A 20,690-nucleotide genomic window follows, 5' to 3' on the forward strand; every position below is an offset into this window, starting at 1 on the left:
GAGGCAGCAGAGAGACAGAGGAGGAAGCAGGCTCCCCGCTGAGCAGAGAGCCAGATTCGGGGCTCGATCCCAGGACCCTGAGATCACGACATAAGCTGAAGGCAGAGGCTTTAACCCACTGAGTCTCCCAGGTGCCCCTGTTGTTGTTGTTCTTTGGCAAGCCTTTCTCCCTGCTATTAACAAATCACCATTATCAAGGCACCATATGAGAACAAACTGCTTCTCCTGGAATTAAACTTTTAAATATTACCTGATAACTCTAATCCATACTCTACTGCAGTTATGTTAAATAATCACTGGCTGAAACTGTGGCCTAGAGGTCTGAATACAGGCCTGGAAATGAGAAACTCAAATTTCATTTCAGCGCTGCCACAACCACTACTCTGCCCCTGCCTCCCATCATTCATCTATAAAATGAGTATAGTGACATTTATAGGAGTATGTATTAATTAGGAAATTCATATTAAGTGCTTTTAAGAGAGTGAGCAACTATGTTCAACTATGCCCGTGTTGAGTACTTTGAGACTGCTCAACAGCTCGATGAATCAGGACGTATCTCTTCCTGGTCACAGACTTCCCTTCTTGCACTGAGACTGACTTTATAAAAGACATGGTAGAAACCAACGGACTCAACAACCACCATCAAGAGTGCAAAAAAGAAAAAAAATCATTTAGGGGCCAAACACCTCTGAAGTCAGACTCTGGCTCTGCTATCTGTTTGCATAGCAGCCCTGGGAATGTCGATGAGACTGTTTCTCAAGATCTTATAAAATAGGAAGGATGCACTGTCATAGATGTTGAGACAACTGAGCTAACGTGAGTGAAAGTGTTTTAAGAATTATACAGTAAGGGGCGCCTGGGTGGCTCAGTGGGTTAAGCCGCTGTCTTCTGCTCAGGTCATGATCCCAGGTTCCTGGGATCAAGTCCCGCATCAGGCTCTCTGCTCAGCAGGGAGCCTGCTCCCCGCGGCCCCCCCACCCCCGTCTGCCTCTCTGCCTGCTTGTGATCTCTCTCTCTGTCAAAGAAATAAATTAAAAAAAAAAAAAGAATTATACAGTAAGATACTGGTGTTTAACTTCAGATTCATTAGGCTAACAAGGAAACAAAACTGACCCAATACATGGGGAAGTCTCAGTTGGATTCTTCACTTTGGAATATATTCATTATGAGACTCTAGGCAAGTACCTTACTTCTCTGGAGTTTTATCACCTTCCAGAAGGGAAAGGAATGTAAAGCCATCTGAAGACCATCCCATCATGGTACACTTAAACAATCATTCTGCATCATTCTGTGATTAGGACCAAGTGAGATGTTTATCAGTTCTCTGTAAAACAGGATTATTTAGAATTTCAACAGTAAGGGCTTTATGAACTCATCTAACTTTAGGAACAATATGTCAGCAAATGTAGATGTGATCTTTATAAATGCTTGTAGTCCAGAAGTTTCTTTAGAGCAAGGACTATGTGATCAGGAGAGCAAGCAGCTACTTTCAGCTTCTGTCTCCAATTTTTTTCTTTATGAGGAATAGGAATTTGATCTTCAGAGGCCAGTGTGGTCCCCAGCATGAAAAGATGACTTTGATAGGATTCTTTTGGCAAAGAGTAGAGATAATGCAAATTAAGGTATAACTGGAGCATAAGCATCAAAAAAATTCAAGTTTCTAACTGACCTTTACAGAGAGAAGGACATTGCATTTTACCACAGTCTAAAAAGTGCTCAGACTTTTTTTTTTTTTTTCCCATACACACATGAATATAAAGAGACCCAGACTCTAGGTACTTCAGGGAGTTGCAAACCTGTGCGGTGTCTGGCTAGAATAGACACCAGCCACTAGCATGCCTGACAACCATAGACAAATCAGATATTATAGCATAGTCTGGAGACTTGGCCAACTTTTTCTGTGAAGTCAGTAATATTTTAGGCCTTATAGGCCATATGGTGTCTGTTGTACTTAACGTTGCTGTTATAATGCAAAAGTAGCCATATACAACATACAAATGAATGAGTGTGGCTGTTTTCCAATAAAACTTCGTTAGAGAAACAGGTAGACAAGTTGGATCCACCTATATGCCATAGTTCTCCAACTTTTGGTCTATACTCTTGAACCTTTTAGTGGATTAGAAAGCTCCTAGGATTGACTCCTGGATTATTGAGGACTCTCAATAAGGACTCTAAGAAGATCAAAAAGATCTTGGAAGGATAAAGGAAAAGCTTATATAGACGAATGGCATTCTTAAGGGAGTAAAGGTGTGCCAAATCTTATCTGCCTGTCCAAAATAGAAGTTGGTGGAGGTTTGGGCAGAATCCCAGCAGTGTGAGGCATAGCTGAATTCCTGAGATGTTTCTGGGAGTCCGAGAGAAAACAGATATAAATGACACACAGAAACGCATGCTGGGGATCTTTGCTAATTAGGAAGATGTTGTTTCAGGGCTGATGAAGCCAGAAAGTCTTGCCAAAACAGGCCATTCGTGAGCAAGTGAGATCTTAAACTTTGGCTGGAAATATTATCGTTATTTGGGGTGAGTTATAGTATTTTCTTAGGTATTGGCTAAGGTTTTCTAATTGATTAGAAAAAAAAATTTGAACTAAATTTTTAAGGACATATGATTGGCAATAGATACTGCCTACTGATTACAAAATAAAGATGATTTAATCAATAATAAATTTACCACACTGGTTATTGAAAAGACTACTAAAGACATAGTTGAGAAAGAAGGAAATTGAATCCAGAAAAAAGGAGTGAAATGAAGATGGAATAGTGTAAAAAAAAAGTGACAAACATGTGAATAAATCCAAAATGAAAAGGATGATGTGATCGGAAGTGACTAAGGGTAGGGCAAGTTTCTTAAAACTAGGCAGTCAGTAGAGAATCCAAGGAAGTGACATTTAAATTGATAGTTGAGGGACGCCTGGGTGGCTCAGTTGGTTGGGCGGCTGCCTTCGGCTCAGGTCATGATCCCAGCTTCCTGGGATCGAGTCCCGTGTCGGGCTACTTGCTCCGCAGGGGGTCTGCTTCTCCCTCTGACTCTGCCTTCCACTCTGTGTGCCTGTGCTCGCTCTCCCTCTGACAAATAAATAAATAAAATCTTAAAAAAAAAATTGATAGTTGAATGGGGCACTTGGGAGGCTCAGTTGGTTAAGTGTCCGACTCTTGATTTCAGCTCAGGTTATATGTTCAGGACTGAGATCAAGACCACGCTGGACTCCATGTTGGGCAGGGAGCCTGCTTGGGATTCTCTCTCTCCCTCTTCTGCAACACCACCCACCATCTCTATCTTAGACAAATAAATAGACAAGTAGCCAGCAGAATGACAAAGAGCCTGCCATACAAAGATCTGAAGACAGCATTCCAGAGAGAGAATAGCTGATAAAAAGGGATTATGTTTGGCATGTTTGAAGAACAGAAAGAAAGAAAACTGTTCTGTGAGTAGCTCATGAACAAGAGGATGAGTAGGAGATAGGTTAAACAGGTAGGCAGTGGTCATATTATGTATGGACTTCCTTCATTGTGTTGACACTGTGGTTATTCTTGAGAGATTAGAGATTAAAACAGGGAGATCAATTAGGAAAATACTTTTCCTAAATGGAAAGGAAAATGCTTTTCCTAAATGGAAAAGGAAAATCAGATGAGATGATGGTGGCCTGGACCAGTGTGGTAGAAGCAGAGATGGAAAGAAGTAAACAGACTTGGCATATATTCTAGAGGTTGAATTAATAAGATTCACTGATATTTTGCATGTAGGGGGTGAGGAAAAGAAAGACCATGGGTGACTGCTACTTTCCTAGAACAAGTAACTGGATGGATAGTGGGATCATTTACCAAGAAGGGAAGACCTGGGATGGAATAGATTTGTAGGGAAAAATCAAGAGTTCTGTTTTGGACATGTTTCATTTGAGATGTCCACTTGATGTTCAAGTGGAAATGCCAAATGGGTAAGTATGTGAATCATGGGGGAGGTCCAGAAGGGAGTCATCAGAATATATTTAATATTTAAAATCTTTTTCTTTAAGATTTTATTTATTTGAGGGGCGCCTGGGTGGCTCAGTGGGTTAAGCTGCTGCCTTCGGCTCAGGTCATGATCTCAGGGTCCTGGGATCGAGTCCCGCATCGGGCTCTCTGCTCAGCAGGGAGCCTGCTTCCTCCTCTCTCTCTCTGCCTGCCTCTCTGCCTACTTGTGATCTCTCTCTGTCAAATAAATAAATAAAAGTCTTTAAAAAAAATAAAAAAATAAAAATTAAAAAAAAATAAAAATAAATTAAAAAAAAAAAAAGATTTTATTTATTTGACAGAGAGAGAGTGCACAAGCTGGGGAAGTTGGGGGAGTGGGGCACAGGGAGAGGAAGAAGCAGGTTCCCTGCTCTGCAGAGAGCCTGATGTGGGGCTCAATCCCAGGACCCTGGGATCATGACCTGAACCGAAGGCAGATGCTTAACTGATTGAGCCACGCAAAAACCCCTAGTATTTAAAATCCTGATACTAGATGCTGTTTAGCCAGGAGTTAGTCATTAAAGTTTAAAGAATCCTTTCTGGCATATGGTCATGATGGGAGGAAAAAAAAAAAAAGAACTTACCTTTTGGAGATACATACTAAACATTTACAACAAAATGTCTGGAATTTGTTTCAAAATAACAGGAGAAGGAAATAAGGGTATAGATGAATCAAAACTGGCCATAAACTGGTAATTGTTGAAATGTGGTTTTAGGGCAAATGGTGGCTCATTTTACTAATTTATCTACTTTTGTATATGTTTAAAATTTTCTTTCACAAAAAACTTTAAAATGAAAATAAATAAAGGACCCATTTTAAGACAGTATCCAATTAAAAGGTAGTCCTAGGGCGCCTGGGTGGCTCAGTGGGTTAAGCCGCTGCCTTTGGCTCAGGTCATGATCTCAGGGTCCTGGGATCGAGTCCCGCATCGGGCTCTCTGCTCAGCAGGGAGCCTGCTTCCTCCTCTCTCTCTCTGCCTACTTGTGATCTCTTTCTGTCAAATAAATAAGTAAAATCTTAAAAAAAAGGTAGTCCTAAAGTACTGATGTCATGGTAAACCTTATAAATAAGGCACTCAGAAAGGAAGGAAGCCAGAATAACTGAGGTTCAAGAGCAAGAAGGTAAATAAGATTAAACAGGTGACAAAATTCACATATATAGGGCCTTCTGCAGTGTGGGGATATGACTGGATTTATGTTAAGAAAGCTGTTCTAAAAACAGACTACAGGGGTAAGACCTTCAGCAAGGATTATTCTAAATTCTGGTGCCCTAAATGGAATTTATAAAGAGGCTAACCCTATTGCTAGATACTGTGCTAGATGCTTTACAGTTATCAATTTAGTGCTCACAGTAGCTCTATAAGGTAGGTATTATTATCTCTATTGTACAGGTTGGGAAGCTTCAGCTTAGAGAGGTTAAGTCAAAAGCCACACAACTACCAGTAGTATAGATGGAATTCAAATCTTAGTCTGACTCTAGTGCTTTTCTCACTAAGTGATATTATTCCTCATGATATGGACACCAAAGAGTTGAAGAGATGGTAGGTAGGCTAGTGCTTCTAAAAACAATAGTGAAGGAATTCCCACAGGATTATAGACCAGAATAACTACTAAGTTACCTTCTCTTCATCCAGACTAGTCAGATAGAAATGATGCCTATGGATATATTCCTGAGTCAAAATTTGACTAATATCATGGTAAACAGTATTTCCACTTTGCAGCCCATTTTCAATAGTACTGCCAATAGAGATTTTATTTAAAAAAAAAAAAATGGGGGCACCTGGTTGGCTCAGTTGGTGAAGCGTGCAACTTTTGATCTTGGGGTTTTGAGTTCAAGCCCCACATTGGGTGGAGAGATTAGTTAAAAAACAAAATCTTAAAATAAAAATTTAAAACAAAAAAATTTAAAAAGTTACACACTAGCCTGGGTGGCTGAGCTGGTTAAGCGTCTGCCTTTGGCTCATGTGATGATTCCAGGGTCTTGGGCTCGAGCCCCTTACTGGGCTCTGTGCTCAGTGGGGACCCTGCTTCTCCCTCTCCTTCTGCCACTCCCCCTGCTTGTGCTCTCTCTCTCTCTCTCAAATAAATAAATAAAATCTTAAAAAAAAAGTCACACACTTTCCCCCTTAGAAACAGTTTCTGCCCTGGGGTGCCTGAGTGGCTCAGTGGGTTAAAGCCTCTACCTTCGGTTCAGGTCATGATCCCAGGGTACTGGGATCAAGCCCCGCATCGGGCTCTCTGCTCTACGGGAAGCCTGCTTCCTCCTCTCTCTCTGCCTGCCTCTCTGCCTACTTGTGATCTCTGTCTGTCAAATAAATAAATAAAATCTTAAAAAAAAAAAAGAAGAAGAAGAAGAAAAGAAACAGTTTCTGCCCCAAAATCTAAAGATAAGGGCCAAATATTTCAACATATCATGTAAGCCTCTTCACATCTTGTCTCAGCACTTCTCAAACTTTTTGTTTGCAGGATTCCTTTACACTTAAAAATTATCGACAAGTTCAAGGGCGTTTGTTTATGTGAATTCTACCAATTGATACCGTATTAGAAATTAAAAATGAGACAATTTAAAAATAGTTACTAGTTCATTTAAAAATAATAAACCCTTTAAAAATAGGGTTATTTTATTTTATAACATCATTTTCAAATCTCTTTAGTATCTGACGTAAGAGAAGACAGCTGAATTCTCACATGTGCTTCTGCATTCAATCGGCTGTGATATGCTGCTTTGGTTAAAATACAGTTGACTCTTGAACAACGCAGGGGTTAGGGGAACTGCAGTCAAAACCTGTGTACAGGGGCACTGGAGTGGCTCAGTGGGTTAAGCCTCTGCCTTCTGCTCAGGTCATGATCTCAGGGTTCTGGGATCAAGCCCCACATTGGGCTCTCTGCTCAGCAGGGAGCCTGCTTCCCCTTCCCTCTCTGCCTGCCTCTCTGCCTACTTGTGATCTCTGTCTTTCAAGTAAAAAAAATCTTTAAAAACAATTAAAAAAAAGGCCTGTGTATAAATCTGACTCCCCCAAAACTTAAAAATAGTAACCTACTATTAAGCAGGTCTTAGTTATAGCCAATTAACACATTTTTTAAAAAGATTTATTTATTTAAGAGAGAGAGAGAGAGCAATGCAAGTGAGCACAAGCAGGAGGGCCAGAGGGAGAGAGAATCTGAAGCAGCTCCACGCTGAGTGTGGTGCCTGATGAGGAGCCTGATCTCATGACTCCTGAGTTTATGACCTGAGCTGAAACCAAGAGTCCACTGCTTAACTGTGCCACCCAGGTACCCCAATTAACACGTATTTTGTATGTTATATGTATCATATACTGTATTCTTAAAATAAAGTAAGCTAGAGAAAAGAAAATGTTATTGAGAAAATCATAAGGAAAAGAAAATGCACTTATAGTACTTTACAGTATTTATTGAAAAATCTATATATAAGTAGACCCATGCAATTCAAACCTGTGTTGTTCCACGGTCAACTATATATTTAAAAATGTGATCTCATCCAGATATCGAGGTGGGAAAGGAAAAGTCTATTAGTAGTCTTTTAGATAATTGTGGATATTCTCCTTGGTACCATATAAGAACTTGTTAAGTGGAAGTCTTAAAGATTATTTGCAGTGTGGAACCTGAAACCATATCAATAAACTTTCTGGCCTCAGTTGCATTGAAAAATATCCATCCAACTTGCAATTTCAATGGATCTTTTACTTGCGCATAATTTTGTAATATTGTGCATTAGGTCATTTGAAATTACTAGTTCACTGAGTTATGCAGATCTTCCAAATGTTGACACATTTCATTATATATTAAAAAATCTTTTTTTAAGCAAATACCACCATTCTCATCAGAAAGATCCTTAAACATCAGGAAGCTGTCAAAGTCATGATAGCAGATAAAAGTTTTTTAAAAATCTTATTTTTATTTGAAAGCCTTAACTTTTTATCATTGACAACAAATACTGTCAGTTGTTTTCCTTGAGGTAATAGGCTTACTATGTTCATTCTTAAGAAAAGCACTCAAGTCTGAATAGCCACAGCGGGTCTGCCACCTGTTCTTTCAAGGCAGTCCATGAAAGCGGTGGCTAGGGGATTGGGTGGTTGAGTCAGTTAAGCGTCTGCCTTCAGCTCAGGTCATGTTCTCAGGGTCCTGGGATCAAATCCCCTCACTGGTCTCCCTGCTGAGAGGGAGAAGCTCCCTTCTTTTCCCTCTGCCTGCCGCTCCCCCTGCTTGTGCTTTCTCTTTCTCTCTCTCTGGCAAATAAATAAAATCTTAAAAAGAAAAGAAAAGAAAAAGGTGGTTCGCTCAGCTTTGTAACTCAAACTGTTTTTCCTTGCAATAACCACCATACTTTGGTATTCAACAGAAATAATCTATGTATACTTCCTACTTCATCACATGGAATGTTTAAATGGACACAGTCTCAAGAGCTGAGATTTAATAAAATTTACTACTTCACCAAGGACATGCTTAAATGAACTTTTTTTTTTTTTTTAACTATTTGTACAATATTATTCCATGGCTTTGACTTGTGTTAAGGTGTAAGTAATTTTGCCTTCTATTGTTTTTGTACCATCAGTGCAAATGTCAGTGCAGTGAAAAGAATAATGTCTCATTATGAAAACGGTGACTTTTGCATGATCACTATTTGACCTTGCCTTGACCGCATTTGAAGAACCACAGGTCTATTCATTATCCTTTTCCAGCCACCTGTCTGGACTCTGTTTGCTATCATCTTCTCTGTGACTCTGCATATATTGTTCCTTTTGTCTGCAATGTCTTTCCCAAGCAGCGGGAAAAATCCTATCTGTCTTTTAAGAACTGGTTTGTATTTCATTTCTGAGAAGTCTCTTTTAAGCTGATCTAATCTCTGTGCTTTATGCTTCTGTACCATGACACACATACATTGTTTTAGCATTTATTATATGGAAGGCAGAGGGGCTACTGACATCTTAAAGCACCCAACCTATGCCAGACCCTGTGCAAAGTCTCGTACATATTTTCGCTTTATACCCTCAAACTAACTCCAGTGATAGCTGTCATTACAATCACTGTCCCCTGAAGGACCGGACGGAGAGCTGAAGTGAAGTCAAAGCCAAACCTGTTATTTCAGCAGTGTGATGATCTTTCCCTCACCTGTCCCGATGGCCTATATAAGGCACAGTTAAGACACTCATTTTTTGTTGCCTGAAGAGTCAAATAAATGAATTGAATAACAGTCTAATCCTGTAACAGAAGGCTCTACAAAATCTCTTATCTGTTAGGGTCTGGCATTCAGTTGAGTATTTTTTTATTTCTTATAGTTTGGATTTGGAATCTTCATTACTTATAGAAAAACTTGAATTTTCATTTCTTCCAGCAGTATGTTCCCAGCCACGGGATGCTATTTTAATGATTACACCGCCATCAGGCTGGAAACACAAATATTGACATTTGACAGTAACATTTTTCCCTTTCTAAGTTGCTTCAAGTAAATACCAATGGTGTATCCGAGTAAATTAAGTAATTATTAAAAAAGCAAATGGTGTATATTTTTCAACGAGTATCCATGTTTAGATTAAAATAAAACTGTTTAAAACCCCCTTTTCTGAGACAAATATGAAACGTGACAATTCTAGAGTGTCTCTAAGAAAACCTTAATACCTCAAAAATGCTCTACTTAGAGGACAGCACATTAGCTTTAGATTCTGAATGGTGGTGAGATCAGTGGCTCCCAAAGTGTAACCCCAGGGCCAGGGGCCTTGGTATCACCTGGGGACTTGTAAGAAGTGCAAACTCTCAGGGCCCACAGCACCTCAGACCCACTGCATCAGAAACTTTGTGGGGCCCAGCAATCTCTGCTTTAACAGCCCTCAAGTTACCATGATGCATGGTTAAATCTGAAACCAATGGGGCAAACCAACAGCACTGCTTCAATTCATGGATGTTACCTTTTTTAAAAAAGATTTACTTATTTGAGAGAGAGAGAGAGAGAGAGAGAGAGCACACATGGGGATAGGAAAAGAGGGAGAGGGAGAAGGGAAGCAGACTGCCCGCTGAGCGTGGAGCCCACTGGGGATCAACCTCGGGACCTGAGATCGTGACCTGAGCCCTAACCAAGAGTTGGGCCCTGAACTGACTGAGCTACCCAGGCACCCCTCATGGAGTTACTTGTCAAGAACTGATGAATTTTGGAAAATATGACTGGCTCATGTACAAGCAAATCTGTGAAAATATAAGCTATACAGTAAGGGGTCTGCTGTGTCAAGGGCCTGGGCTGTCCTCAGGCCCACATGCAGTGGCAATGCAGCCAAAGTAGAGAATCTCATTCCACAGAAGAGAGGCCAAATCATTGCTTGGCTCTTCCTTCCAGGATGCGGATAAACACACCACAGCCCTACTTAATGAGGAGTGAAGCCATTTACTGATCTGGGAGAACTATCTGACATAAGTAACTCCAACCAGGTGCTGTTTAAATTGCTTTTTTCCTAAATAAAACAGTAACCTGCAATACATGTGTTTTATTACCACTGGAGTATGATATTCTATCATCCACTTTCAACTACCAATGACAAGACTACTCTTTCCAGGAATATATTACCACTATTCTACTTGCTTTGCTATTATATGGATTTAAGGAAAACAGGAACTTGCTAGCATTTTGACAACTGTTTTGGGGTTATATAAAAAGCTTATTTTCGTAAAGAATATATATATAAAACTTCTTAACATTTTGCTAGAAAGAGTGAAGGCATTAAGTATTCATCTTAATTTTTATCTGTACTGTTCTAACAAAAAGCTGGTCTTATGAGCGGATCTACGCTCTCATAAGAGTTTGCCAAAGAAAGGGCCAGGCCTGGTAGAGAAGGCTTACTGTGTAAGTAAGAGGGAGGCAGACTTAGAATCAGATGAAAGAAATACTCAGGGCATATCTCTGCTTAAAAATAAAAAGTACAGGGTGCCTGACTGGCCTAGTCAGTAGAGCATGCAACACTTGGTCTTGGCGCTGTGAGTTTGAGCCCCATGCTAGGTGTAGAGGTTACTTAAAAATAAAATCTTGGAAAAAAAAAAAAAAGTACAGGGGATATAAGGAAATCATCCCATCTGTTACAAACTTGGGATAATAGTTCTTATTTTTATTGGCATTTCATTAATTTTGCTTACAATACAAATGAGAAACAAAAAACTTAAGCTTCCTAAACATGAATGTTCATATGAATGATTACAAGTGAAAATATAAAAATCTTGCTTGCTCTTATGTTTGTGAACAGTGCAACACTGTGGGAAGAATACAATGAATCAGACAGATCAAGTTTGAATTCTGGCTCTGTCAACTGTGAACTACATGAATCTGCTTACTTCTTAACTTCTCTGATCTTCGGAAGAAGACAACCAATTTGTAGGGCTGTTGTATGGATGGGAGACAAATCCTGGGAATGTGATCACGAACCCTTATTTGAGAAAGGAAGTGAACAGCTAGAGAACCGAGTGGATGTGAATGGGTGGGCACTTGCCAGCTGCCATCAGGATTCTACTCTTGGCTGGGTCTCAACCTCAATGACCAACTTCTCTTCTGTCGCCCACGTGTTAAATCATTAAACTGCTGGCCCTGTCTCCACTGCACACTCCCCTCCCCCTTTCCCACAATACTTAGGAAGAAGAGACACAATAAAAACCCAAATATTCCCTCAAAACAAAGTAATGCATATAGAGCTAACACCTTGGTGAACACCAAAATGAATGGCTTGAGGAGCTTTATTCCATCTACAGTGAGGGTAAGAAGGGTGCCACAATTTATTCATTTGATCCTGTTTCTTCCTCACACTATCATAGGATTTCAAAGCAACGTATAATATTTACTGCTATTAAGGTGTTATGGATTTGCTTTTCTGTGTTCAAGCCCCTTTCCATTCACCAGAATGCAGCAGGCTACTTCAGCTAAAGCTCCAGGGCCATAAACCTTGCTTGGTGCAGTAAGATCACTTTAATAATACTCTAATCTTGGAATGCAGTTATAAAGATAGACGATGGCCACTGAGTGCTACTTATAAACATAAATGGCTCTTATGTAATCTCAAAGATGTAAAAAACTTAGCACCTAAAAATGTGTTAAAAATAATTCCCATACTCTGCCATTCTATTTTACATACCTGATGATTTTTTTAGGAACCTGTGATGGAGAAGAATGACTCCTTTTCTTCTTCTCTGAGTCCTGCAGTAACCCGTCCTCTGCCCCATCCTTCTCTCTGACGGCTGCCTGGTCTGCTCTGGCCTTCTGATCGGCGCTGGGCTGGCTTTGGGCAGGATCGCACCTGTACATGAAGACAATGGCCGCCTTCTCACTGGACTCTCCTTTGGCCTCTGTGAACCAGTGATGGCGCTGGACTGGAGGTGGCGGCAGCATGTGGATGACTGTGCCATCCAGGCCCACCAGTTTTCCTTTCTCTCGGTCTTTCTCTTTATCCTCTTCCTCATCTGTTTTCCGGCGGCGGAAGAAGCTTTTAAATGATATCCAGCGCTTAGGTTTCGCATCAGCGGCCCGCCTGCTGCCTTCCGAGTGCAAAATCGATTCAGCTTCCGTTGACCGGGTAGGACTGGTGGGCTTGGTCCAGTTGGTGAAATGCTTCTGCAGAAGGTTGCTTGCATGATAAGGGGAGGAAGTAGAGCGAGGTGGGGGAAAGGGAGGTGGTGGCTCGCTCTGGGGGTTGGCCACTAATTTGGAGAGAGGGCTGGTGACCGGCTTTGTGAGCGGCTCTTTCCGTGCTTTGGTCGTCGGGCTTTCTGTGGTCTGCGGGGCTTCAGCTTCAGCGCCGGGCTGAGCTGTGAAGAGAGATTTGGGTCGGGCTGGTGTACTCTTAGGGGTACTCTTAGCATCGGCGTCTGGAGGAACCGCGTACAGCTCTTCCACGCTGCATGCTTTCGGGCCAGACTGGGGCATTTCTGGAGGGGACTGCGGTGGCTGGATAGAAGCCACAATCTGAGAAAGCACCGTGCTCGCTTTCTCCCTGCTGCTGCTGCTGGTGGTGCACGTCATCGGAGACTCCTGAGGGCCTTCGGTTTTGGCCCCAGGTTCTTGAGTGGTTCTCTGGATCTTTGTTGGGGAGCTGTGGCTAGAACTATAGCTTTTCTGCGGTGAAGACTGACCTCTGTTAAGACAGCTGTTAAACTCCTGAACCTTTTGAGCCACTGAGCCCCTTTTACGCTCTGTGCTGTTGGAAAACCCCTTGGCTTGGGGACAGTCAGTAGGTTTGCTGGTGCTGTTATCGGACACTTTGCTGTCAGTTTCGATTTCTTCATAAGTATGGCTTATTATACTGGTGGTTTTTTCCTTCACCGAGAGTTCTCCACTTGTTCCGAGAAAACTTTTGTAAATGGCTAGATTGTCATACGCATTTGGATTGATGACAATGGGGACTTTGATGGCATTTTTGGAACTCCGAGCATAAGTCGGCTCATCATGAATGATAATTGGAAAAGGTGGCATACCAGCATTATTGTAACTATTGAATTTTATTTCGGACAGATTGGGTGACTTAACAGGGATAGTTTTAGAGGAAATGTTTGTTGTTGTAGGTGAAGTGGGTGCTGACTTGTGACAGTTTTTCCTCGGAGGGATGTTAGGCCCAGTTCCACCGCTAACCAATTCCACCTTGGGTATCTTTTGTCGCGGGCTGGTGCTGGAAGTCCACACTTCCTGGTATCGTATTGCACTGGAGTTTTGGAAATGGGCACCTGTTTGTCCTGATGTCAGTGCAGGCGATGTCACAGGAGAGTTTGGAGTAGAAGATGAGATTTTTGTCTTGGGGCTGTTAACAGGGCCTTCGAGGTGCTCACTGGCCATGGCTGCCGACACGTCCACGATAGTATATGGCTTGCACAGTGGCTGTTCCAGATTGACAACTCGGTAAGGCTTTGCTTGCTCTTCCACGGGGACGAGGTTTATGGTTATGGCTTGGCCAGCGATATCTGTAGAGGCTTTACTTTCTTGCTTCTCAGTTTGTACGGCAATCTTGCCATCCTTCTCTTCCAGTCGGAGAGCAAGGACGGCTTTGTGTGTTTCTGGAACTTTTACTGAGCTTTTAGGTGCTTGTGAGGAGTCCTTCTCCTGACTATTACCAGAGAGACTTTCACAATTGGGCTCCCTTTCTTTCATGTCCTTAGACTCTCCGGGGTTACCCGGAGATACTCCCCCATTACAGATCTTCTGGGATAAACTACTGGCTGTCTCAGAACGCGATTCTTCTGTTAAAGAAGAACCTGGTGATGCAGAGTCAGAGGATGCCATGCTCTGAACACTTCCTGGTCCATAGGAGGCCACAGAGTTTTCTTCATAGCCGTTTAGGATTTCATCATAGCTGTCATCATAGTCGACAGCACAGATCCTCTGCAGGGACTTATTTCGCAAGGGGACTGTATTCCATTTTTTGTCCACAAAGAATCGAACAGGAGACAAAGTATTTGCCCTGAAGTTAGCAAAGCGCGGTTGCCCTCTCATGCGAATCTCCATGGCCAACAGCTCTTCATCGCTCTCATCCCAGCTCTCATGCTCCTCCTCCATGTTACTGAAAAGTACATCTTCTTCACTCTCCTCACCGCTAGAAAACTCTGGGTAACAGAACCGGCCCCCTTCATTACTGATCACTTCTGTGCTCCCACTCAGAATCACGTGCTTGCCTTGAGTATCCTTGATCCCACCCATCATGCAACTCGGTGGAAGCTTTCTTTCCAGTGATCTTTTATAGCAATCATTTATTCTTCCTAAGAATGTTTCTCTGGAGTTTGTTTCATTTCCTCTTATCTGAGGGATGGCATCCAAGCCTGCTATCTCCTTTAACACATCCGTTAGTCCATTATTGTTATTTGATACCTTCTTTGCACTATCATTATTGCCATAAGGCTTAGGAACATGGCTAAAGCCTTCAATGTCATCTTCATTATTATTATTAAGTGGTTTCTGATTCAAGGGTGTCCTGTTTCGGTTCCATCCTATGATGACAGGTTTGTTCTCACAGTGTTCTTGGATACTAAGTTCACCACATACACTTTGCCCATCTGCCACCATCATAGTGGGTTTCACAGCTATAGTGGGTTTTTTAGCCACAGGAGGACGGAAATTTCCAGTGTTCCTCATGCGGTGGTTGTTACTGTGATTGGCATTAGTTTTCACATTGCCATGGGTGATGGGTGCCTTCTCAGGGTCTGGGGGAAGCTGGTGCAAGCTTTTAGGTTTAAAGCAGTTCTTGCATTCACCAGGTTTCCAAACGTGTTCAGTAAAGGTGTTACAAGCAGACATTTTTAAAAAAGGACCTTCACAGACAATGCTTTCTTTTCAGTGCATGGTAGTAAAACTTTCGTCCATCAGTTTTCACCTCCCCTTGGTACCATAGCAGCTCTTGTAGGTATGATCAATCTGTGGGGGGAGGGAAAAAAAGAAAATCTAAATGGAAAAGGCACTATGAGGCCTTAAATCAGAAGAATGACTTAAAACAATTGGCTCCACTCCTCAACTTTTCCTTAAATTAAAAGATTGAGAGATATACTAATTTGGGCACTTTCCAAACTCACCTTAGCCAATCAGCATTCTGGAAAGTTCATTTTGCAGCCATAATTTTGTACCCTCTCATTGAACTATATATAATCTTTTCCTTGATGTCTATGTGGCAATGATACTGTGACCTTGCCCTTTGGGAGTGTCTTTGAAACTGCTCTTTTTAATATCTCCCAACCTGTCTGACACTTTGTAGTCTGCTGAAGGTTCTTCTTCTTCTACCTAGCCTTTTAATTTTGGATATCTCATAGACTCCTCAATCTTGATGCATTCAAAACAAATCCTCTGGCTATCCCTTTTCTCAACTTCAGGAACCTTTTCTACTCTAACCAGCCTTCCCCTGTACTCCCTAGGCCACCTCCTTCCTCTTCCTGTACCCTATTTCAGTTATGTCATTATCATCTACTTAGATAGCTAAGCTCAATTTCTGACACCTCTTTTCTCACGTCTAACTCCATATCTAACAAACTCCTTAAATTAGTCTTGTCAATTTGGTCTATTACATTTCATTGGAACACTTTCTTGCCATTAGCAGACCCTGCTAATAGTTCAGAGACTCGCCATCTTTTACCTAGATCCCTGCAACAGGCTCTCAACGATCTTCATGTCTGCATCTCACTCCATTTCAACCCAACATTTCTACATTGGCTACTCAAAGTGTGGTCCTCGGACCACACTTTGTTAGAAATGCAGTATCTCAGGTGCAACCCCCGATCTACTGGATCAGAATTCATATTTAATGAGAGTCTCAGGTGATTCTATTGTTCTGTGTACTACTATCAAATTCATTCCTTTCTAAAATTAGCATTTTCTAAAATGTTAATATGCTCAACTTATTACCTACTTAAGTATTAGGTGGCTCAATCTTTTTTTTTTTTAAGATTTTATTCATTTATTTGACAGACAGAAATCACAAGTAGGCGGAGAGGCAGGCAGAGAGAGAGAGGAGGAAGCAGGCTCCCCACTGAGCAGAGAGCCCAATGCGGGGCTTGATCCCAGAATGCTGGGATCATGACCTAAACCGAAGGCAGAGGCTTTAACCCACTGAGCCACCCAGGCGCCCCAAGGTGGCTCAATCTTACCTAATGCACTGACTTCCAAATGTCAGTGTGCAGACTAGGAGTTACCAGGTAAATAAGAACCACTCAGGGGAGCACCCTAGACCCACCTAGTCAGTCTCTGAGGGAAGACTCCAGGAATCTGATTTTTTAACAAGTTCTCCAGGTTGTGTTTTGTTGTTGTTGTTGTTGCTGTTGTTGTTTAATGAGTTCTATGTGCATTAAGGTATTGGAACCTCTGAGTTACAGGATGGGATGGGATATAAGTCCCTTAGGTTTTCACGATATGGTCCTTGCCTCCCTGCTAGCCTTATGTCTTAACAATCAACTTGTCTTATTATACTGTAAATCCCACTGGGCTACTCATTTCCTTGGTATTATGAAAGCCACTTAGACATAGCTTCATGAACAAGCACTTTCATTTTTAATTGTCTGTCTTCCCACTAGTTTTTGAGCCTCTTCAAGGTATGGGCTGTATCTTATTCACCTCAATACGTCTAGCATAAGGATCTGAATAAACACCAGTTGACTAAATGTGTTCATTTATTTAAAAAACAAACAAAGAAACAAATCGTATGACCGACTCTCTCTTTTGTCTTAGGCACATAGCTGCGGACTTCCCCACAGAACATCACTACAGTGTTGCACTTCTAATTTGGATATTATAATAGAGTCGGCAGTGGTCATGTTCATGTAAGAACTATTTTAATGGCTGAAGAGTTTAACTTTATGCATGTACAAGGACAGCAACAGGATCCTTTATTTGGTCAGAAATGCAGTGTTTCTGCTGAGTTTCAGCACATGTAAAATGAAGAAAAGAATATTTTCTTCCGCTCGTGGGTGTGGGTGTATACACCTGCACACAGAGCTAAGTCGTGTGTGAATACTGTTCATAAAGTCCTCTGACTCAGTTGAAGAAGTACAGACTTACAGATCAAAGGATTCCACACAAGAGAGCACAAAAACTGGGCCAAAACCCAAGTTCATTCTTTGCTGGAGATCATCAAATGGTTCTTTTCAACATGGCTAAAATATATTTTTCAAGCATTTGTTTGGAAACATTTGTTTAGTCTTTCTGATATTCTAAAAGCTATTCCTTAGTTGATAAAAAACATTTCCTGCTAGTCTGAGATTGGAACGTTTTGAGCAAAGGGGAAGAAAGGCATAAAATTAGGCTGAAAGGGAGAGCAGGGGCCAGATCATGCAGGGCCATTTATGCTGTGCAAGATTACAGAGTTTATGCTAAGAGGAGTGGGAAGCCACTGAAGGGTTTTAAGTAGGGGAAGCAACATGATCCAATTTGCATTTTAAAAAGAGAACTCTGACCCCAAAACATGAAATACTTAGGCCTAAATCTAATAAAACATGTGCAAAATCTACAATCTCTACGCAGAAAATGACAAAGCACTGTATCAAAGACTTAAATAAATGGAGAGAGATACCAACTTCTCTCAGTATTCTTAAGGTGTCAATTTTCCCCAATTTGCTCGGTAGATTCAGCCTAATTCTAACAAAATCCAAGCAGTATTTTTTTTTGGTAGAAATCAACAAGCTAATTCTAAAATGTATTCAGAAAGGCAAAGGAACTAGAATAGCCTAAGTAATTTAGGAAAAGAACAAAGTTGGAGGGCTCACATTGCCTGACTTCAAGACTTAGCATAAAGCTACAGTAATCCTGACAATGGGGTATGCTCAAAGGATGGAAACAGAAATGGAGGAAGCAGGGCAAGCAAATACTAGCCTATAGGCTGGATCTAGCCTGTCCCCTGTTTTTGTATGTCCCTAAGCTAAGAATGTTTTAAAAATTTTTAAATGATTGAAAAACTCAAAAGAATGGTATTTTGTGACAAGTGAAAATTATATGGAATTCCAAACAGAGTGCCCTTAAATAAAGCTCTACAGGGACATAGCCAGGCTCATTTGTTTCCATTCCCTCTGTGGTGGCTTTGTGCTACGCTGCAGAATTCAGAAGTTCTGACAGGTGGCAGGCAGCACACTTGTCACCTCACAGTACTTTCCAAGCACCTACGGACCAGCATTTCTGCTACTACATGTATCACCCACGTGAAAAGATATTTTTCAAAGATAAAAGTATGTCAAATTTCACATTAATAGATGAACTTTGTAATAAAGTTTGAGAGGAAACACTAACTTAGCACCCAAGTTAAGCAAAATGTCATCCGTCTCCCAAAAAAGAGTTCCATTCTTTGGATTAGTAGAGCTGCATTTCAGAAAACTGTACTCAAATATTACATTTTGAGTTTAAAAAAATTTCACAGAAAGTTGTTTTCTCTTATTAAACGAGTACTTACACAATATCTTCAATTTTGCCTCTTGGCCTGCAAAACCTAAAATATTTACTATCTAGTTCTTTACAGAAAAAGTCTGCTGACCCCTGGCAGATTAAAATAGAACAGAACAGAGTCCGGAAATAGGACAATACAAATATAGGCAACTGATATTCACCTCCAGCAGTGAATATTCTTTTCAACAAATGTGCTAGAACAACGGGATATCCATAACCAACAAAGTAAACCTGGATTCATGCCTCACACCTCTTATACAAAAATTAACTAAAAATGGAGCAGAGATACGAGTATAAGGTGTAAAGCTCTAGTACTTTTATGAGGAAAAAACAGGAGAAAATCTTTGTGACCTTGAGTTAATCTGAGTTCTCAGATACAAAGCAAGAAGCACGATCCATTAAAAAAACAAACAAGTGAACAACAACAAAAAAAACCAGACAATTTGGATTTTATCAAAATTAAAAATGTTTGCTCTGTCAAAGATATTGATAAGAGAATGGAAAGACATCCTACAGATGAGACTTTTTTGCAAAGTACGTATCTGACAAAGGACTTTGTATCCAGAATATATGAAGAACTTTCAAAATTCAATAAAAAAAAAAACAAATCTAATTTTAAAAAATAGGCAAAAGTTTGGGCAGACACTTCACCAATATGCATATATAAACACGTGAAAGATGTTAAGTAGCCTTAGTCGTACAGAAACGCACATTAGAATGGCAATGAGATACCTACCTCTGTGCACCCACCAGAATGGTTAAAATGCAAACAAACAGGAAAACTGACGCTAGGAAAGATATGATACAACTGAAATTCCCATGGCGCTGGTGGGAATGCAGACGGCACAGCCACTTTCGAAAAGAGTTTGCAGTTTCTTATAAAGTTAAGCATAAGCTTTCCAGGAGACCCAGCAGTCTCACCCAAGACGAATGAAAAGTTATGTTTCCCCTGAAGCATGTGCACAAAGGTTTATAGGTAAAAACTCAAACAATCCAAATGCTGTGTGGTGGTGGTTAGATGACTACAAGCATTTGTCAAAATTCAGAGCATTCTACACCAAAAAAACAAGATTTATTACTGTATAGCAATCACACCTCAATACATCTGACTCAAAAATAAAAGAGCCCTGGCTGCCGATTAGAGAATAAACTGGGGGGAACAGGACAGGAAGCCAGGAGACAAAATGACAAATGGGCAAATGGGCAAAATGAGGGATGATGAGGATCTGCATTAGGATGTGGCATCAGGGAAGGCGGAGGAATGTAGTGTACGAATGACTAGATTCTGGAGAGAGTAACAGATGTTGAGATTTTGGGGTTATGTATTTAAATGATTTGTGGGGCCATTTACTGAGATAGACAACGTTGGAGGAGGTGCAACTTTTCGGGAATAAGGTTACTAGTCCATACTTTGTTGCCATATACTAGAGGAAGCAGTTGAATTTAGAAGACTGGAATACAGAAAGGAATTCTGCTGTTCTTGTCTGTTTGGGAATTACTGTAGGAATATCTAGGCTAGTAAGAAACTAGGAGGTGGCTTTCATGGGTAAACCAGGGAGAAGAGAAGAACCTCTGAAGAAAACTCAAAGGTAACAGTCATAATAGTGATGATACACAAGCCGGATGAGGAGATTTCATTCAAGTGGGAGAAGACAACTATTTCAAATGCTGCTGACAGGTAATGAGGAATAAGGGCCTAAATGTGTCTACTGGACTTGGCAACAGGAGCTCGTTGGTGCCTTTAGCTTTAACTCTCGTGGTGTAGCCATGGGGATGGAAAGGAGACTATGGTCAGTTTCAGAGTGAGAAGATAAGAG

General features: G+C 41.0%; 1 protein-coding gene across 5 annotated transcripts in view; it reads right to left on the reverse strand.

Annotated features, from left to right (window-relative positions):
• Nucleotides 1-20,690, reverse strand: part of PEAK1 (pseudopodium enriched atypical kinase 1) — a 306,975-nt gene that overhangs the window by 57,841 nt on the left and 228,444 nt on the right. For all 5 annotated transcript variants that reach the window (XM_032342363.1, XM_032342360.1, XM_032342362.1 and 2 more), the window contains one exon: nt 12,113-15,372. In XM_032342363.1, coding sequence (XP_032198254.1) covers nt 12,113-15,255 — 3,143 coding nt within the window. In that variant the 5' untranslated portion in view covers nt 15,256-15,372. The remainder of the gene's footprint in view (nt 1-12,112; nt 15,373-20,690) is intronic.

Source organism: Mustela erminea, chromosome 5 (assembly GCF_009829155.1).
Source record: "Mustela erminea isolate mMusErm1 chromosome 5, mMusErm1.Pri, whole genome shotgun sequence".
In the NCBI taxonomy this organism is placed as follows: Eukaryota; Metazoa; Chordata; class Mammalia; order Carnivora; family Mustelidae; genus Mustela; species Mustela erminea.